The sequence below is a fragment of the Ovis aries genome, chromosome 2, assembly GCF_016772045.2.
Source record: "Ovis aries strain OAR_USU_Benz2616 breed Rambouillet chromosome 2, ARS-UI_Ramb_v3.0, whole genome shotgun sequence".
Classification (NCBI taxonomy): Eukaryota; Metazoa; Chordata; class Mammalia; order Artiodactyla; family Bovidae; genus Ovis; species Ovis aries.
This window is the reverse complement of record NC_056055.1, coordinates 66,867,774-66,887,747: the sequence shown is the minus strand read 5'-3', so window position 1 is coordinate 66,887,747 and position 19,974 is coordinate 66,867,774. Positions and strand designations below refer to the sequence as shown.

General features: G+C 39.9%; 1 protein-coding gene across 2 annotated transcripts in view; it reads left to right on the top strand.

Annotated features, from left to right (window-relative positions):
• Positions 1-2,964: 2,964 nt before the first annotated feature.
• The window catches only part of CFAP95 (cilia and flagella associated protein 95), a 106,709-nt gene continuing 89,699 nt past the window's right edge, over positions 2,965-19,974 (top strand). For both annotated transcript variants that reach the window (XM_042243364.2, XM_042243363.2), the window contains exon 1: positions 2,965-3,152. In XM_042243364.2, coding sequence (XP_042099298.1) covers positions 3,001-3,152 — 152 coding nt within the window. In that variant the 5' untranslated portion in view covers positions 2,965-3,000. The remainder of the gene's footprint in view (positions 3,153-19,974) is intronic.

The window sequence follows — 19,974 nt, the reverse complement described above, 5'->3', positions numbered from 1 at the left end:
CCATGGACAGAGGAGCCTGGTGGGCTGCAGTCCATGCGGTCTCGAAGAGTCGGACACGACTGAGCGACTTCACTTTCACTTTTCACTTTCATGCATTGGAGAAGGAAATGGCAACCCACTCCAGTGTTGTTGCCTGGAGAATCCCAGGGACAGGGGAGCCTGGTGGGCTGCCATCTAGGGGGTCGCACAGAGTCAGACACAACTGAAGCGACTTCAGCAGCAGCAGCATGAAGATAGTACAAACTAATGTTCTTATGTAATTAATTTTTTTTTCTCTCAAATAATTGCATGACACTTGGTAGAAGAATTTTAATGATAGGAGAGGATAAGTTGATCATGACTTTGGAAGGTCCTGAGCAGGGGCTTTTCCAAGAATAGAGCAGACTGTTAAGACAGGAAAGGAGATGGTAAGGAGCTTAACCACCATGGTTATTTACATCTGGCTGGATTACATCTGTTTTAGGTTTGCTGTCCTGGTTGGGTCTCCTTGGGAACCTCTTTATTGATCTGATAAAGCTAATAAAGAAATACACTGGAGTAGGTTCAGATGAAGGGATTCCCACTTTGCAAGTTGGTCTGCCTGTATGTATCTTACAGAGAAGTACTGATTCAGCCACCTGAGCTGTAATTTTCTCACTCCAAGGATATTATGTTGAAAAGAGATTACTATATGAGAAGGCCTTCCATTAAGCCCTACACGTCATTGGTTTGATGAAGACTGAGGAAAACAAGAATAACTCAAGTATGCTGAAGATCAGTGATTTCATAGTTATAAAAAATAAAGCTTATTAATTATCTTGAAAAGATTCCATATGAACACAAACATACATTGGTAACAATATATAAAAATATCTGCCAACATTCTTCTGACTCAGGCTATTAAATTTCATATTAAAATATGATAAAAAGATATTTATTAAATAGACCTTATAGACAAAGCTTGAAAAATAGTGAAGTATACTTAGGAAACTCTACACAAAGAACAAGCAGTTTAGAGTATTTTTTCTAAAATGATAAGAACAAAGTTAGTATGTAGTTATAACATTAGTAATTTGAAATTTAATTGAGGACTGAGCATGTGTTAGGCACCGTTCCTTCTGCTTTCAATATATTTACCATCTTATGTAATTCACACAAAACCCCTCTGCAATAAATACTGTTCTATTACTGTAACTATTATTCTGTTTTGTAAGGATGGAATTAGCAACAGAAAATTCTATGGAATGTACTGCTGTATACAAAGAGAATAGATTATGCCTGAACTTGAGGGTATCAGAGAGTCAATCTCATACATCTCAACTTGGGATATTGAAAAGTATTTAGTAGACACAAGACAATAAAGTTTATAAAGTTGGTATAAAGGGAAAGAGTATAACAAAAAAGCAAATTCTTAGGCTTCAAAATGCTGTCTGTTTGGCTTAAAGAACTCTAAATGAATTATGTTTGTTTTGTTTGTTTTTGTAATATATTGCTAGTTGGTGTGTTAAAGAGCTTTTAAATCTCAGCAGCACAAGAAAAGAGACTTGGCTCTGGGCAGCTTCCATCTCTCAGTCAGATTGGCTAGAGAGACCTGACATCTTGGATATACTTATATTATGTTGCCACCACTTAAAACAAATACACTTTAAACAGAAGTAAAATAAAATAAACCAAATGATAATATGATTAGTATTTTTGGAGCAACAGCAATGTGCTGTGCTTTGATTGGACAGAATTGAGCTTAGCATGGATCTTGTTTACACTTCTGATTTTCTTTTCATTCCTTCAAGAAGTAAAGAGCTAAAATACCAATCAATGCTCTACTCTAGCACTAGGCAGGTGACAGTGGGCTATTTATTTGGTTCTAAGAAATGTGGTTTAACTGTGACTGTCAGTAAAATAGGGGCCTACACATACCACAGGTGCCCACACTGGGCACTGCAGGCCACAGAAAAGCACTTAGTAGTTGTGTGTATTCAAATTTGTGGAATCTAATCCAGAACACTATTAGGCATACCATGATAAATCTTTTGAGAACTAGAGAATCTATTTGTAATGTGAAATAGCTCTTGTGTTTTTAAGCTTGTGTAATGTGGTCTTACACAAGAAACTTCTGGAATGTATTGAAGCCTAAGGCTTTCTCAGAAAAGTTGTGCGGAAAAGACATATTTTATGGTTTGAGGGGTGTTCTCTAGCTCCTTTTAGTCAAATTTATGTAACTTGTAAGCAGAAGGTGTGGTGGCAACAGATGATGAATGGTAAAGAGAAACTTCCCCAAGGACAGCCAGAACAGACCGGCCTGGGGCTCAGGTCCACTTAGGCCTTAAGTGACCCAGCGCTCTTGCTTAACTCTGTGCGCTCAAAGGCGTAGGCTGTTAGGAGGGTGAAACTACATATCCCAGGATGCAGTTGTCCCTCCCAAGCTGTGGGTAGCCTGCTCACTCCTCTCACTGCACTCTGGGGAGTGCAGTTTATTCCTAATCAGTAATTGTGCACATTGTCTTGGAAACCAGGGCTGTTAAGTTAGAGGGATCGGCCTCTCGCAAAGAGTCGGACACGACTGAGCGACTTTCTTTTTGAGTGGAGAAGGCAATGGCACCCCACTCCAGTACTCTTGCCTGGAAAATCCCATGGACAGAGGAGCCTGGTGGGCTGCAGGCTGCAGTCCATGGGGTCGCGAAGAGTCGGACACGACTGAGCGACTTCACTTTCACTTTTCACTTTCATGCATTAGAGAAGGGAATGGCAACCCACTCCAGTGTTGTTGCCTGGAGAATCCCAGGGACGGGGGAGCCTGGTGGGCGGCCGTCTATGGGGTCGCACAGACCCGGACACGACTGACGAGACTTAGCAGCTGCAGCAGCCTCTCTATTGGCCCCGCCCTTCCATTGACCCCGCCCCTCCATTGACCCCGGCTCCAGGTTGCTTAGGAGATGAGAGACGCCGAATCTTGGACTGTGTCAGCTTACGGAACAGGATAGGTACAGAGAGAAATCCTTCGAGGTCTGTGTCAGGGCCGCCATGGATAGCTCTGACAGTTCCTGCCAGGAATGGTGCAGCCATGGACAATACTTGTTGGAACTCGGACCCACGGACTTAATGGAGCGCAAGGGCTCCCTAACCCTCCGCTCCCATCACAAGAAATACTCGAAGCCAGTATTGGTGCATTCCTGGTGAGCGAGCTCTCTTCGGGTTCCTAGGTGCTGGGAGATGGAGAAGAAGGGAAGGGATGGGGGACGGAGGAGGAAAGGAGAGTAAGAGACAGAGGACGAGGGTGAAGAGCATGAAATAAACAGGAAAGAATAAGAAAAGAGGAAAAGAAGAGCAGATAAAGAAAAACATCATTCAAGAGAGAGAAATCAGAAGAGAGAAAAGAAAGGGAAACAGATTTTCAAAGGAGAAATGGAGAGTGTAGGATTGAGAGTTTGGGCAGGGCAGACGAGAGGTAGAAGAGGCCTCCAAGAGCAGCTCCCTAGCACACACGGAGACCTGCTGCCACCAGACCCTGTCTGCCAGAGGTCACAAATCACCCACACAGAGAGTGGAGGTGGAGGGTATCTGCAGAGGCCAGGGAATCATGACAGAGTCTGTTAGGAGACCAAGGCACGGGAGGAGATGTCTGTTCAGAGGATGGCCTCAGGACTGCCATTTCTTGGGGGCAGTGAAACACAATGAATGATTTGAAAGAGGTCCCTAAAATATTCCCTGTGTCCCCCACTGGGTAAACCAGCAAACAGACTTTATTTGACATGCACTGTGTTTACATTTTTTCTTTTAAATTAATTCACCACATTTAAAACCAGAAGATTTCACATGGAAATAGAGGATTGTGTCTTCTTTTGAAAAGATGAAAGCCTTGGCAACAAAGAATTTTATTCTTTCTGGCAGCTATGAAGGTACTGGGGAGTTGAACACTGGCTACTGTTTAAGATGAGTCTACTCCTTTCTTTGGTAATTTTGACTTCTTGCCTGATCTCAGGAAACATTTACTTCCCTGCATTAAGTTTTGGGCTTGGAATTCATTTAGAGATTCTGCTGTTTATTAACTATGACAGTGCCCAGTAGCAAAACATGACACATATAATTGGGAGGAAAAAATGAGGCCTTTTAGAGCATTTAGAATTCTGTCCTTTGGGTCAATTTTCCTGGCTGTATTGTTGAGAATTATTGTTTCTGGATTATTTGGAATATTCTGGTAAAGAGGAAGATCTGAAGTGAAATTTCATATCTTGTCCTCTTTATACTTTCACTTTTGAAAGAAAATAATTTTGGCTCTAGCCCAGGGCTAAACTTTCCCTGATCCCTTCATTCATGTAATGTATGTGACTCCTGTTGTTTCTGTTTTGCAAATTTTTACAGCCTACTCCCTTTCCCATGAGCTTTCTCCCTTACTTTTACTTCTTATCCCTAAAACCAACTCTTTGCCTACTTTGAACTCACTATGACAGGTTATATTAATTTGAAATCAAAACCTACACTGGGAAGTAGAAAAATCCTCTTTAGCCTCATAGAAGTGTTACCCCACAGGCCTCAGGCAAAACACTTAACTCTTCCATGATTTTGTTACTCCATAAGGATTTAGGTCATAAAGTAAATCACTGCCAGAAATTGTTGTTAAGGAGAAAGGCATTTTTCAAGTGGACAGTGCTTCTGCTCCCTTCTGTACCTCTTTTGCTTTGAAGATTTTGCTTGTGGTCATCACAGACATCAGTAACAAAACACAGAAAAATATGTATGAGAAAGAGGATGAGGATCTTGGTGGGAGAAAAGGGTGGTGTAACTGAAAGTCATTCTGATCACTGCTGGAACTGTAGAGAGTTCTCATGTTGTTGGTTTTAGAAAGAAGGTTTGGGAGCAGGAAGAAATAAATTCAACCCAACAAATATTTTTATGTCATGGACTTTGCTATGTGTTGGAGATACAGAGATGGATAAAGTGGTTCAATGAGATAATTTATATAAAGCATTTAATACCATGCCTGTGCATATAAGGAGTCAATCATACATAGTAACTAATATTTATTTAGTATAATATAATGATTAAAAGCTTGGATTTTAGGTTTCAATACCAGTTCTGCACCTTGTGATATGGTAAGTGATATGACTGTTCTAGGCCTCTGTAAAATGGGGTTGATAGTATTATTATAAGATTAAACAAGGTATTATATGTGAAGCATCTTTTGACAGATAGCCTAGCAGGTAAACACAGTAAAGATTATACACATGTATTAGGACATGATCATTGACCTCAATGAATTTCATTGGCCAATAAAGTAGAATGTCAATAAATTCAGTATAATTTGATTTGTGCAAAATAGAGATGAGTGTAAGAGGCAAATGTAATAGGAGGGGGTGGTTAGTGTGCATATGGTTTTCTGAGCAAGGTTTAGAGGAAGAATAGGGGTTCTATAGGTACACAAAAGAGAATAGACAAGAGCAATGTAATAGGAAGAAGCAGTGTCAGAGGGAAATAGAAGAGGTTCTCTCTAGTTGGCAAATGCAGTTGATCTCATTCCTTGTAGATTCTGTATTTGCAAATTCCTTGCAAAAATTTATATGTAACCCCAGTCATTACTTGCAGTGCTTTCATGGTCATTTATGGACATGTGCTGAGAGGCAAAAAATTTGAATCATCCCACACACATAGTCTCAGTTGATGTCAGACACTCTGCCTTCTTGTTTTAGCTCCTCTTCCTGTAAACAAGTATTTTTTTCACAGTCTACTTAGTGCCATGTTTTTTGCATTTTTGTAAATTTTGTTGGTGATATTATTGTTCAGGTGGCCCCCAAACATAGTGCTGAAGTGCTGTCTAATGTTCCTAAGTGCAAGAAGGCTGTTATGTGCCTCATGAAGAGAGTATGTGTGTTATATAAACTTCATTCGGACTTGAGTTACAATGCTATTGGCTGTAATTTCAGTGTTAGTGAGTCAACAATATATATTAAACAAGATGTGTTTAAACCAGGGACACACATAAAACTGGGTCATGTATTGATTAGTTGATGAAAATGTGACCTGAGGCTCATGGGAACCTAATCCTCTGTTTCCCCTAGGAACAATGATTCAGTATATTCTAATTGTTTGTGACTTTTTAGAACATAACAGCCTCAAATAATGAGAATCAGTTGTCAAATCTGAGAAACATTCGCATTTCTCTGAGCTGGCTGTGCTGCTGGCATCCTTGTTTTCCTTCCATATCCATTCACCAAGATCTTTCCTAAAAAAAAATTATATAAAGTTCAAATTGTATAAATTTCTAGATGAATAAATGTCATTGACCATTTTGTTTTTATGTATTCTGGTCATCACTGTTTGCTTTCTTTTGACTTATTTTGTTATATATTAAAACTTTTATTGAATTTTTAAAAGACTTTTATTGAATTTTAACCTTATGTTAGTGATTAATTGATGAACACCTACTATCTAAAATACACCATTTGAGGGTACATCAATAGTGGTTCAGTGGTTAAGACTCCATGCTTCCGCTGCAGGGGCCACAGGTTTAATCCCTGGTCAGGGAGCTAAGATTCTTCATGTTTCATGGTGTGGCATAAAATAAAACGTAAAATAAAATAATCATTTGGTGGCCTCTCAGTTGAGTAGTTGATCAACTAAGGGACTGTGCCTATAGGTTTGCAAAATATAATCTAACTGGGAGAAATTCTGAGGTACCTCTCAATAAACATTTAAGTGATTCCTGTGTTCCTTTTTATGCAGAATGTAATGCAAGTCTGTTTGACTTCACTACACATTAAAAACAGTTGTGTATAATAGACATGATAAGCTGAAATACCCAGAATGGTTGTTAAAAGTGTTTCTGGTCCATTACTGGATAAGAAATTGTATAGGAGCCTTGTCTTCTTGCAGTTGGAGTGGTGAATAGAGAGGCATATCACTTGCATTATACCTTGATGCTTCTGAAGAGAAAGATTTTTTCTAGAAATTATCTTTATTCATTCCTGTAGCATTTATGGACCTATATCATCAGATGTTTCCATTGGAAATTATGAGTTGAGGGGAAGTTTCCTCTTGGGATATCTTCCCACTCATTGGAATAATTAAATACTAAGAACCAGGACAACTAGATTTGCCCTTAATAAATTCTCTAGTGCGAGGCTATTTCTTATTTATTTATTTATTATACTTATCTCTTTTTCCTTGGCCAAATTGACATATGGTAGTAAGTGATAGGAGAAGGCAATGGCAACCCACTCCAGTACTCTTGCCTGGGGAATTCCATGGCCAGAGGAGCCTGGTGGGCTACATTCCATGGGGTCCTGAAGAGTCAGTCGCGACTGAGCGACTTTGCTTTCACTTTTCACTTTCATGCATTAGAGAAGGAAATGGCAACCCACTCCAGTGTTCTTGCCTGGAGAATCCCGGGGACGGAGGAGCCTGGTGGGCTGCCATCTATGGGGTCGCATGGAGTTGGACAGGACTGACGCAATTTAGCAGCAGCAGCAGCAGTAAGTGATGAGCCAAAAAAATTCACTCAAGTCTCCATGGAGACAGTTCATGCTCTGGTCTCCATGGTGACATTTAAAGAGTTTTAAGGACTCACTCAGGTTAATTTTATATATTTGTAATTTCAATTGCTTCTCTCTCCTGCCTGAGTCCTAAATTAAAGGGTATTTTACTCTCCTGCCCCACCACCCCCATTATAGAAAGAAAACAGAAAGAGAAAGGGGAGAAAGTAAGAAAAATTAAAATGTGGTGATAATTGTAGGGTAGGGAATTTTATAGTTTTAAAATTTTTTACAGAAAACCATTTGGGCAGGGGAAAGAAATTAAAGAACTTTCTATGATGCTCTTCAGACTTATATTCTATTGTGCTGTTTGAACAAGGAGTTCATATGAATTCAAGGTACTTCACATTGAGAGGAGAATCTAGTTTCAAGGCACTAGGATGTCATTACTATGATAATTAGAAAATAGAGATAAATTTTCTAATGTGCTGTATGTTCGTCTTACATTTAATCAGCAGTTTTCTCGTGGACTAACTTGGAAGTCTTTAGAGTCCTTCGCACTGCTAAGGACCAAGCTAGAGTTAAACAGATCTTCTCTATCCATCAATCCCATCTTCTCACATCTCCAACACACACTCAGGATAAAAAGGCAAAGAAAATAAAGAAAGTTCTTTAGTAACCACATATTGCAGCCTGCCTCTGTTGAAATCCATAAATGCTTCCTCTTCCAGCAAGCCTCCATTCTTTTACTTTAACAACTTAGACCCTCAGTCAAAAGCTTTTAACTCTTCTTTTGTGCATTTTAAATGTTTGGTTATATGGAGAGGAAAGAGTTTTTTTGGTCAGTAATGAGAAGTGAGAAGAGCAAGCCTCAGGGTAAATTATAAGAACACAGTTGGTGCTCAAATAATGTTTATCAAAGAAATGAACAAATGAGCAGATAGAAAGGACACACACACAAACACAAAAGGCATTGCAAGCTGGGGGCCTCTATTTTATATTTTAAAAAGGCCCTAAGGTGAAGGACTATAGGATAATCCAAATCCATAATAAATCCAGAGCTGATTTTCACAATCTTGACCCTTAAAATTTTTTTAAATTAAATTATACATAGTTGATTTACAATATTGTGTTAATTTCTGCTGTACAGAAAAGTGACTCAGTTTTACATATATATTTTTTTCAAATTCTTTTCCATTATGATTTATTACATGATATTGAATATAGTTCCCTGTGCTATACAGTAGGACCTTGTTGGTAGTCTATCTTGTATATAATAGTTTGTATTTAGCTAATCCCAAGTTCCCAATCCTTCTTTCCCCCCAGCACCCTCCCCCTTGGCAACCACAAGTCTGTACTCTGTGAGTCTGTTTCATAGAAATGTTCATTTGTGTCCTATTTTAGATTCCATATACAAGTGATAGTATGTGGTTTTAATCTTTGTCTTCCTGACTTAATTGGTTTGGCATAATAAATCTCTAAGTCCATCTGTGTTTCTGCACGTGCACAGCTGTGATCCTGATACAGCAGGATGACACTGAAGCATGTTTGGTCACTTCTGTAGAGGTAAGATTAGAGGATTATAAAACATTAGGCTTTGATTAGAATGGTAAAGAATTTAAAAATGGGAGCTAAACATGTACTCTTCCTAGATGTAGTACACGAATTACCAGGAATGTATTATTAATGACAGGTACATGAATAACGGGTACTTAGGAAATTTTTAGTTAGTATAGGGACAAATGATAGTCACATTTTAAAGAGGCATTCTAATTTCTTAACTCATACTTAAAAAAGAATTTGGCTGCGCTGGGTCTTCATTGCAGGGTGCAGGCCTTCTCTTGTGGTGGTGCAAGGACATCTCTAGTTGCAATACATGGGCTTCTCTTGTAGGGCACAGATTCTAGAGTGCACAAGCTCAGTAGTTGTGCCTTAACTCGGGCTTTAAAAAACATTTCAAGTTATAATAGTGTGTGACTGTTTAAGATGATGTGATAGTATAGATGGGGAAACAGTGTCAGACTTTATTTTTTGGGGCTCCAAAATCACTGCAGATGGTGACTGCAGCCATGAAATTAAAAGACACTTACTCCTTGGAAGGAAAGTTATGACCAACCTAGATAGCATATTCAAAAGCAGAGATATTACTTTGCCAACAAAGGTCCATCTAGTCAAGGCTATGGTTTTTCCTGTGGTCATGTATGGATGTGAGAGTTGGACTATGAAGAAAGCCGAGTGCCGAAGAATTGATGCTTTTGAACTGTGGTGTTGGAGGAGCCTCTTGAGAGTCCCTTGGACTGCAAGGAGAGCCAACCAGTCCATTCTAAAGGAGATCAGTCCTGGGTGTTCTTTGGAAGGAATGATGCTAAAGCTGAAACTCCAATACTCTGGCCAACTCATGCAAAGAGTTAACTCATTGGAAAAGACTCTGATGCTGGGAGGGATTGGGGGCAGGAGGAGGAGGGGATGACAGAGGATGAGATGGCTGGATGGCATCACTGACTCGATGGACATGAGTCTGGGTGAACTCTGGGATTTGGTGATGGACAGGGAGGCCTGGCATGCTGCGATTCCTGGGGTCGCAAAGAGTCGGACACGACTGAACGACTGAACTGAACTGAACTGATAGTAGATCAATGACGTGGAAATATATTTACTATCTAGTCGGTAGCAGAATTAGAAATTTTCATGTAAACAGATACATATATAAAATTTGTTTTCTAAAACTGATCCTCAAGGTTTTTCAACTGTTGGTTACTAGTTGTTTTAGATTAAAATAGTCTCTTTCAGAACAGTGCCCAATCTTCTGAGTCCTACCTCCTCCACCCTCTCCTTTTCCTGGTGTGATCTGTGTGTGCATGAGGGACTGAAGTTATATGGTATTTTGGTGATGGGGTAGTGAGTCTCCCAGATCTACATGTGGGTCCTTGTTCTTGCTCACTTCATCCTTAATCCAACTTCTGTCCTAGCTATTGGTAAATTTTTGACTAATCCACTTGGTTCGTTGAAGACCGGAAGGGTCTGCTTACAGACTCATTTCCATTTTGGCTCTCCTTAGCACTATAGATCCCCATGTCAGCTCATCCTCCCCTGTCCCCTGACTTAGGTTGGCAGTAGCACTGTGGTAGGGGTACCTCATCCCAGAACATAGTGGTCCTGTAGCTGGCCCACTGACTCTCAAAGTTTAAGAAATTTAGCCCTTTTATTTCTTAACAGCTCCTCACTTTCAATAAAACCATCTGACCCAGGACTAAAGAGGGCTTCCCAGGTGGCTCAGTGGTAAAGAATCTGCCTGTCAAACAGGAGATGCAGGTTCGATCCCTGGGCTTGGAAAGTCCTCTGGAGAAGGGAATGGCAACCCACTCCAGTGTTCTTGCCTGGGAAAACCCATGTACAGAGGAGCCTGGCGGGCTATAGTCCATGGAGTCACAAAGAGCTGGACACAATTTTGTGACTAAACAGCTGCAGCAGCAGGACTAAAGGAATTTATTGTTATTCAGAAGTTAATCATCAACACTTTATTTTTCTTAATATCCGGAACAGTCGTAGATCTTCCCAGTGCAAATGTGGATGCCTCTGATTTATTAGAATAAAGACTAAAGAGTTAAGCAAAGAAAAATGTAAAGGGTAATATTTGAAAATATGATCTCATTTTAAGTAAAAAAAAGAAACAGCATGTAATAAATTCTTTTGTTAAAAATATATGTCTATATGCATTGGAAAGAGGCTGAAAGATATTTACTATGCAACACAAGATATTTTCTTACTGGATGGTGGATTTATGGATTATTTGTCCTTTTCTTTTTTCCTATTTGCCACTTTTACATTTTCCATAATGAATGTGTATTATTTTCATAGTAAGAATAAAGTAAAAGTACTTTAAAAAATTTGATATTGCTTTCTACAGCTTTTCCCTTGGAGCAAACATTCTCTAAATGATCAGAATTTAAACACAATACTTCATCTCTTTCATAGTCTGAGTCATTCTTCGTGGTTTATTATGGATCTTTTTAAAATATCTTTTTAATTGCCAGTTTATGTTGGATAAAAAGGATGATGCTATTCACATTCATTTAGTTTAACCACCCTTTCATTCTTGTCTGTGTTCTATAATGGTCGGTCCTACACGATGGTTATTTTTAATCTTAGTGCTACATTCTTATTCCTCAACATACGCACATGCCCACAAATGCTTTTGAATGTAGTAGTTTTGGGGAGGGAAACATCTTATTTTCTATTTTTCAGAATGATGCAGGGCATTGTGCATCTTTTTGTCCTGACTGTATTTTTCTTTCAGTGCTATTTTTCTCTTTGTGAAATCCCAACCAAATTCATTTTCTGAAAACCAGTGGTTATAAAATTGTACCTTGACCTTTGTGTGAGGTTTTGCTTAATTTACCTGATGGCCAAAATAAATCAGTTTTACTTGCAAGATGAACCCTTGACCTGTAGGGCAGATATTATAGGACAGGCATTTCCTCATATGGGTGTACTTGGATTAGAAAAGATCATTGCTGTATACAAGTACCTCTGCCGGAGCCAACTCCCTCCTGTTCTTGGGACCATCTCTCTCCTGGGCTACAGGAGTCACCAGAGCCTTGCATAATGCTACTGCACTCTTCTTCACAGAGAGTCACATGTGCTTTTTCACCAGCTTTCTTTCCCGTAATGATGGTCCTTTTCTAGGTAAGGATGTGTAGGGTGTGAGGGAGGAGGTAAGAAGAAGCTGGGGCTTAGTGATATTTTGATAAGGAGAGGTTCAATCTTATGGACCCCAGGATACCCAGGCTCAGGGCTCAAGGTTTTCAATAGGACTAGAATGAGTACTGTTTGATAAACTTCTCTAAGTTGGCCTGAGAAGCCACCTCATCAGTACTATTTTCTGTGTGTACTGATCAGACTGCAGTTGACAAATACTCAGCTTGCACTAGCGTAAGGAAGGAAAGAAATGAATTAGGTCATGGTATTCATAGAATGATTGATCACTAGATAAGAAGTGCAGGGATGCAGCTCAACCTCAGGAAAAACAGGTGGAAGGGATGCTACTGCCTCCAGGTCTTGCTTCACTTCTCCTCTCTCCTCCTCTTTGTTTACCCTCAGTTTATCACTGAAGACTATGGGAAACATGGCCGCTATGGTTCTGTAATTTATAACTTAGATCTTCAACCAACAAAAAAGTTGGTTTTAAGATAATTTAAGTTCTGAATTTTAAAATTTCAGGTCAGATGTCCATTACTGGGCCAAGTATCTATTTGGGGTCATCTGACTGGTCAAGGTTAGGTAGAAAATGGCAGCTCACCAATAGCCATAGGGCACAATGGACATTCCCAGGAGAAAGGAGTGCTAGGCTAACCCCATGGACTGTGGCCTACCAAGCTCCTCCGTCCCTGGTTTTCTCCAGAGAAAAATACTGAAGTAGGTAGCCATTCCCCTCTCCAGAGGATCTTCCCCCACACATCTGAGTTAAACCTGAGTCTCCTGCATTGCAAGCAGATTCTTTACTATCTGAGCCACCAGGGAAGCCCAATAATCCCATAGATATCTGCTATGTCCCATCCTATTTTGTAGATATTTATATGATATAATACTATATCCTATAGAAAGTTACTGTAGTGGAGAATGAATTCTAAATTCCAAATACCCAAATTTATAACACAGGTTTAAAATATAATCCATTAATATATTGATGTTAATGGAAGTGACGGGATTTCAGTTGAGCTATTTCAAATCCTAAAAAATGATGCTGTGGAAGTGCTGCACTCAATATGCCAACAACTTTGGAAAACTCAGCAGTGGCCACAGGACTGAAAAAGGTCAGTTTTCATTCAAATCCCAAAGAAAGGCAATGCCAAAGAATGTTCAAACTACCCCACAGTTGCACTCACACACTCTAGCAAAGAAACGCTAAAAAATTCTCCAAGCCAGGCTTCAACAGTACATGAATCATGAACTTCCAGATGTTCAAGCTGGATTTAGAGATGGCAGAGGAACCAGAGATCAAATTGCCAACATCCACTGGATCATCAAAAAAGCAAGAGAGTCCCAGAAAAGCACCTACTTCTGCTTTATTGACTATGCCAAAGCCTTTGACTGTGTGGATCACAACAAACTGTGGAAAATTCTTCAAGAGATGGGAATACCAGACCACCTGACCTTCCTCCTGAGAAATCTGTATGCAGGTCAAGAAGCATCAGTTAGAACTGGACATGGAACAACAGACTGGTTCCAGACTGGGAAAGGAATACAACAAGGCTGTATATTGTCACCCTGCTTATTTAACTTCTATGCAGAATACATCATGTGAAATGCTGGGCTGGATGAAGCACAAGCTGGAATCAAGATTGCTGGGAGAAATATCAATAACCTCAAATACACAGATGACACCATCCTTATGGCAGAAAGTGAAGAGGAACTAAAGAGCCTCTTGATGCAAGTGAAAGAGGAGAGTGAAAAAGTTGGCTGAAAGCTCAACATTCAGAAAACTAAGAGCATGGCATCCGGTCCTGTCGCTTTGTGGCAAATAGATGGAGAAACAATGGAAACAGTGACAGACTGTTCTTAGGGGCTGCAAAATCACTGCTGATGGTGACTGCAGCCATGAAATTAAAAGTGATTAATTAGTCAAAGCTATGGTTTTTCCAGTAGTCATGTATGGATGTGAAAGTTGGACAATAAAGCTGAGCGCTGAAGAATTGATGCTTTTGAACTACAGTGTTGGAGAAGACTCTTGAGAGTCCCTTGAAATACAAGGAGATCCAACCAGTCCATCCTAAAGGAAATCAGTCCTGAATATTCATTGGAAGGACTGATGCTGAAGCTGAAACTCCAATACTTTGGCCACGTGATCCGAAGAACTGACTCATTTGAAAAGACCCTGATGCTGGAAAATATTGAAGGCAGGAGGAGAAGGGGATGACAGAGAATGAGATGGTTGGATGGCATCACCGACTCAGTGGGCATGAGTGAGCAAGCTCTGGGTGTTGGTAATGGACAGGGAAGCCTGGCATGCTGCAGTCCATGGGGTCGCAGAGTTGGACGCAACTGATCAACTGAAATTAACTGATATACAAATGTACACATATTTTCAAATACTATAGGGGAAGGACAAGTAATTCCTTCACTTTGAAAACTAAAACTAATGGGCTATCTTTAGTTATCCATGTGAATCCTAGGAGTTAGGACAACCTGCTCTAGAAAACTTTCCCTGGTCCAATAGGCCTAAGTGCTCCTCTTAGATGTCTCCAGAGCACTCTGCTTACTCTAGTCCTAGCAAGTATTACAGTACATATTAATTGCCCAGCAAGACTCCTCTGAGGGTAATGTGATTTATTATAAGTCTTATTACTGTCTCACAGTAATCTTGACCTCCTAAGGGCAGGGAGAATGTCTTATTCAGTCAAATCTGAAACCCAGTTGATGCCATTCTTAAAAGATCTCTTTATTTGCTACTAAGTCACTTCAGTTGTGTCTAACTCTGTGCGACCCCCTAGATGGCAGCCCACCAGGCTCCTCCCTCCATGGGATTTTCCAGGCAAGAGTACTGGAGTGGGGTGCCATTGCTTTATTTAGAAAAAAACATTTTTTTTGAGGGGGTAGGGGTTATTTGGTATTTTGCTTTTTGTTTTCAAAAGCTCATTTCATGCTTCTGGGTCCTGGCTGAACAGCTCAGTGTTTTCCCAAGTGTTCTAAAAATTGTGACAAATGATTCATAAATTTTAAATTAAAAATATTCTTCCTACCACTCTCTATAAAAGGAAGATAAATTCTTTGCAATAAATAAATGAAATTATATTAATTCTTCCATTTGGTTGAATCTGGAACTATCTGATTGAGGATTTAACGTCTCAACAAATAAACATCATTTTTCTGTGAATAATTACCTTCGTTAATGCATCAAAACTTAGTGTGATCAAAATAAAATACTTAGTGTGACTAATATCACTTAAAATGTAATTGTATTTCAAAATTAAATATTATAAACAGTAATAGAAGATGTATCTATTAAAAGCAGCAATACTCAAATTTATTCAGAAATTTTTCAAAACACCACAAAATCTTTTGTTCACCAAATCGCTACACAAGATTTTTATTTTCTATCTGTGATACCTAAAGTCAATTTTTTAAAATAATTTTTTAAAGATTCAGTTTTTTTAAAATTTATCTTTGGCTCTGCTGGGTCTTTATTGCTTTATTGCTATGTGCAGGCTTACTCTACTCTTTGTTGAGATTCTCAAGCTTCTCATTGTACTGGTTCCTCTTGTTGTGAAGCATGGGCTTTAGGCACATGGGCTTCAGTAGTTGCAGCTCCTGGGCTCTAGTGAGCTGGCTCAGTAGTAGTGGCACACTGGCTTAGTTGCTTCACAGTGTGTGTGATCTTCCTGGACCACAGATCAAATCCATGTCACTTGCATTGGCAGGCAGATTCTTAACCACTGGACCACCAGGGAAGTCCCTAAGGTCAATTTTTGAAAACTGCATGTGTGGGTGCCAGTTGGGTGGGTGAGTGGGGAAGTTTCAAGTCAAAATAATAGCTAATGTAGGAAATCATTAATATATTCAGTTCTCTTCAGTTGCTCAGTCATGTCAGACTCTTTGCGACCCCATGGACTGCAGCACGCCAGGCCTCCCTGTCCATCACCAACTCCCGAGGCTTACCCAAACTCATGTGGATTGAGTCAGTGATGCCATCCAACCATCTCATCGTCTCTCGTCCCCTTCTCCTCCTGCCCTCAATCTCTCCCAGCATCAGGGTCTTTTCAAATGAGCCAGCTGTTCACATCAGGTGGCCAAAGTATTGGAATTTCAGCTTCAGCATCAGTCCTTCCAATGAATATTCAGGACTGATTTCCTTTAAGATGGACTGGTTGGATCTCCTTGTATTTCAAGGGGCTCTCAAGAGTCTTCTCTAACACCATAGTTCAAAAGCATCAATTCTTCAGTGCTCAGCTTTGTTGTCCAACTTTCACATCCATACATGACTACTGGAAAAACCATAGCTTTGACTAGACAGACCTTTGTTGGCAAAGTAATGTCTCTGCTTTTTAATATGCTGTCTATGTTGGTCATAGCTTTTCTTCCAAGGACCAAGCATCTTTTAACTTCATGGCTGCTGTCACCATCAGCAGTGATTTTGCAGCCCCTAAAAACAGTCTGTCACTGTTTCCATTGTTTCTCCATCTATTTGCCACGAAGTGACAGGACCGGATGCCAACTTTTTCACTCTCCTCTTTCACTTGCATCAAGAGGCTCTTTAGTTCCTCTTCACTTTCTGCCATAAGGGTGGTGTCATCTGTGTATTTGAGGTTATTGATATTTCTCCCAGCAATCTTGATTCCAGCTTGTGCTTCATCCAGCCCAGCATTTCACATGATGTATTCTGCATAGAAGTTAAATAAGCAGGGTGACAATATACAGCCTTGTTGTATTCCTTTCCCAGTCTGGAACCAGTCTGTTGTTCCATGTCCAGTTCTAACTGATGCTTCTTGACCTGCATACAGATTTCTCAGGAGGAAGGTCAGGTGGTCTGGTATTCCCATCTCTTGAAGAATTTTCCACAGTTTGTTGTGATCCACACAGTCAAAGGCTTTGGCATAGTCAATAAAGCAGAAGTAGGTGCTTTTCTGGGACTCTCTTGCTTTTTTGATGATCCAGTGGATGTTGGCAATTTGATCTCTGGTTCCTCTGCCATCTCTAAATCCAGCTTGAACATCTGGAAGTTCATGATTCATGTACTGTTGAAGCCTGGCTTGGAGAATTTTTGAGCGTTTCTTTGCTAGAGTGTGAGATGAGTGCAACTGTGTGGTAGTTTGAGCATTCTTTGGCATTGCCTTTCTTTGGGATTTGAATGAAAACTGAACTTTTTCAGTCCTGTGGCCACTGCTGAGTTTTCCAAAGTTGCTGGCATATTGACTGCAACACTTTAACATCATTATCTTTCATGATTTGAAGCAGTTAAATTGGAATTCCATCACCTCCACTAGCTGTGTTTGTAGCGATGCATCCTCAGGCCTGCTTGGCTTTGCCTTCCAGCATGTGTGGGTCTACATGAGTGACCACACCTTCATGGTTATCTGGGTCATGAAGATCTTTTTGTATAGTTCTTCTGTGTATTCTTGCCACCTCTTCTTAATATCTTCTGCTTCTGTTAGGTCCATACCATTTCTGTCCTTTATTGAGCCCATCTTTGCATGAAATGTTCCCTTGGTATCTCTAATTTTCTTGAAGAGATCTCTAGACTTTCCCATTCTGTTGTTTTCCTCTGTTTCTTTGCATTGGTTACTGAGGAAGGCTTTCTTATTTCTCCTTGCTATTCTTTGGACCTCTTCATTCAAATGGGTATATCTTTCCTTTTCTCCTTTGCTTTTCATGTCCCTTCTTTTCACAGCTATTTGTAAGGCCTCCTCAGACAGCTATTTTGCCTTTTGCATTTCTTTTTCTTGGGGATGGTCTTAATCCCTGCCTCCTGTACAATGTCAGGAACCTCTGTCCATAATTCTTCAGGCACTCTATCAAATCTAATCCTTTAAATCTATTTGTCACTTCCACTATATAATCATAAGGGATTTGATTTAGGTCATATGTGAATGATCTAGTGGTTTTCCCTACTTTCTTCTATTTAAGTCTGAACTTGAAAACAAGGAGTTCATGATCTGGGCCACAGTCAGCTCCCGGTCTTGTTTTTGCTGACTGTATAGAGCTTCTCCATCTTTCGCTGCAAAGAATATAATCAAGCTGATTTCAGCGTTGACCATCTGGTGATGTCCATGGGTAGAGTCTTCTCTTGTGTTGTTGGAAGAGGGTGTTTGCTATGACCAGTGTGTTCTCTTGGCAAATCTCTTTTAGCCTTTGCCCTGCTTCATTCTGTACTCCAAGTCCAAATTTGCCTGTGACTCCAGGTGTTTCTTGACTTCCTAGTTTTACATTCCAGTGATAACATACAGCTCCTAAAATCTCAGTGGTTTGACACATAAAGGTGTATTTCCTACTCACACAAAAGTTTCTTTAGGTTTCTGGTGAAGTTTCGGCATTCCTCCACAGAGATCCTCTGGGATTCAGGCTGACTGAGGTGCCATCATCTAGAAAGTCTTTTGCTTTGGCAGGGAAAAAAAGATTTGACAATTCTACGGGAGAAATTAAATGTATCAGTTCTGCTCATTTTTTTTTCAATTGGCCAGAGCTAGTCAAATGAACCTCACCAACTGCAAAGGAGCTGGGAATTTTAATTGCTTATACTTACAGTAAAAAGGAGAAATTGTATTGGCAGGCATAATATCTGTCACATATGGAAGACTTCCTTGTAAAACTCCCATCCTAGGTGGGCTCCAGGGCTAGACTTTAGTACCTCCAGCCCTGAAGCCATTGCCCCTGTGCATATAAGCAAATGCCCCAAGGGCATCAGCAGGTTTGGTGTTTTAAAATTCTATTTATCCCTTTGGTTACAGGCTTTCATCCAAAAATTGGCCTTTAAATTCCCCACTCTATTATCAGCTCTTACATACTTTCAATGTCTTGGAATTTAAAATACACACACACACACACACACACACACACACACACGTATATATATATTGATCTAGCATTTTCCATTGTTTTTGGTGAAAGAGTTTATCTGCAAAACTATGAGAATGTAGTCTGGCTGGTGCTCTGAGAGTTCTTGCTTCTCTGCAATCTCTCTACTGAGATTATCAGCTCTATCTCTGCTTCTTCTACTTGTCTTCAACTGGATCTTGGGCTGCTTAAAGTAGCCCTTATACATGATGTAATCTAGGGATTATAACTTTGCCATAAATTAGTTTTCTTTTAATTTTTCATTTCCTTTGCTGCTTTTGAATGATTTTTAGGAAGAAATGGAAAAAGTGTTCATTTGTGTAGCTAATGATGCTGTGAAAGTGCTGCAGTCAGTATGTCAGCAATTTTGGAAAACTCAGCAGTGGCCACAGGACGGGAAAAGGTCAGTTTTCATTCCAATCCCTAAGAAAGGCAATGCCAAAGAATGCTCAAACTACCACACAATTGCACTCATCTCACACGCTAGTAAAGTAATGCTCAAAATTCTCCAAGCCAAGCTTCAGCAATACGTGAACTGTGAACTTCCAGATGTTCAAGCTGGTTTTAGAAAAGGCAGAAGAACCAGAAATCAAATTGCCAACATTTGCTGGATCATGGAAAAGGCAAGAGAGTTCCAGAAAAACATCTATTTCTGCTTTATTGACTATGCCAAAGCTTTTGACTGTGTGGATCACAATAAACTGTGGAAAATTCTGAAAGAGATGGGAATACCAGACCACCTGACCTGCCTCTTGAGTAACGTGTATACAGGTCAGGAAGCAACAGTTAGAACTGGACATGAAACAACAGACTGGTTCCAAAATAGGAAAAGGAGTACGTCAAGGCTGTATATTGTCACCCTGCTTATTTAACTTCTATGCAGAGTACATCATGAGAAACGCTGGGCTGGAGGAAGCACAAGCTGGACTCAAGATTGCAGGGAGAAAGATCAATAACCTCAGATATGCAGATGACACCACCC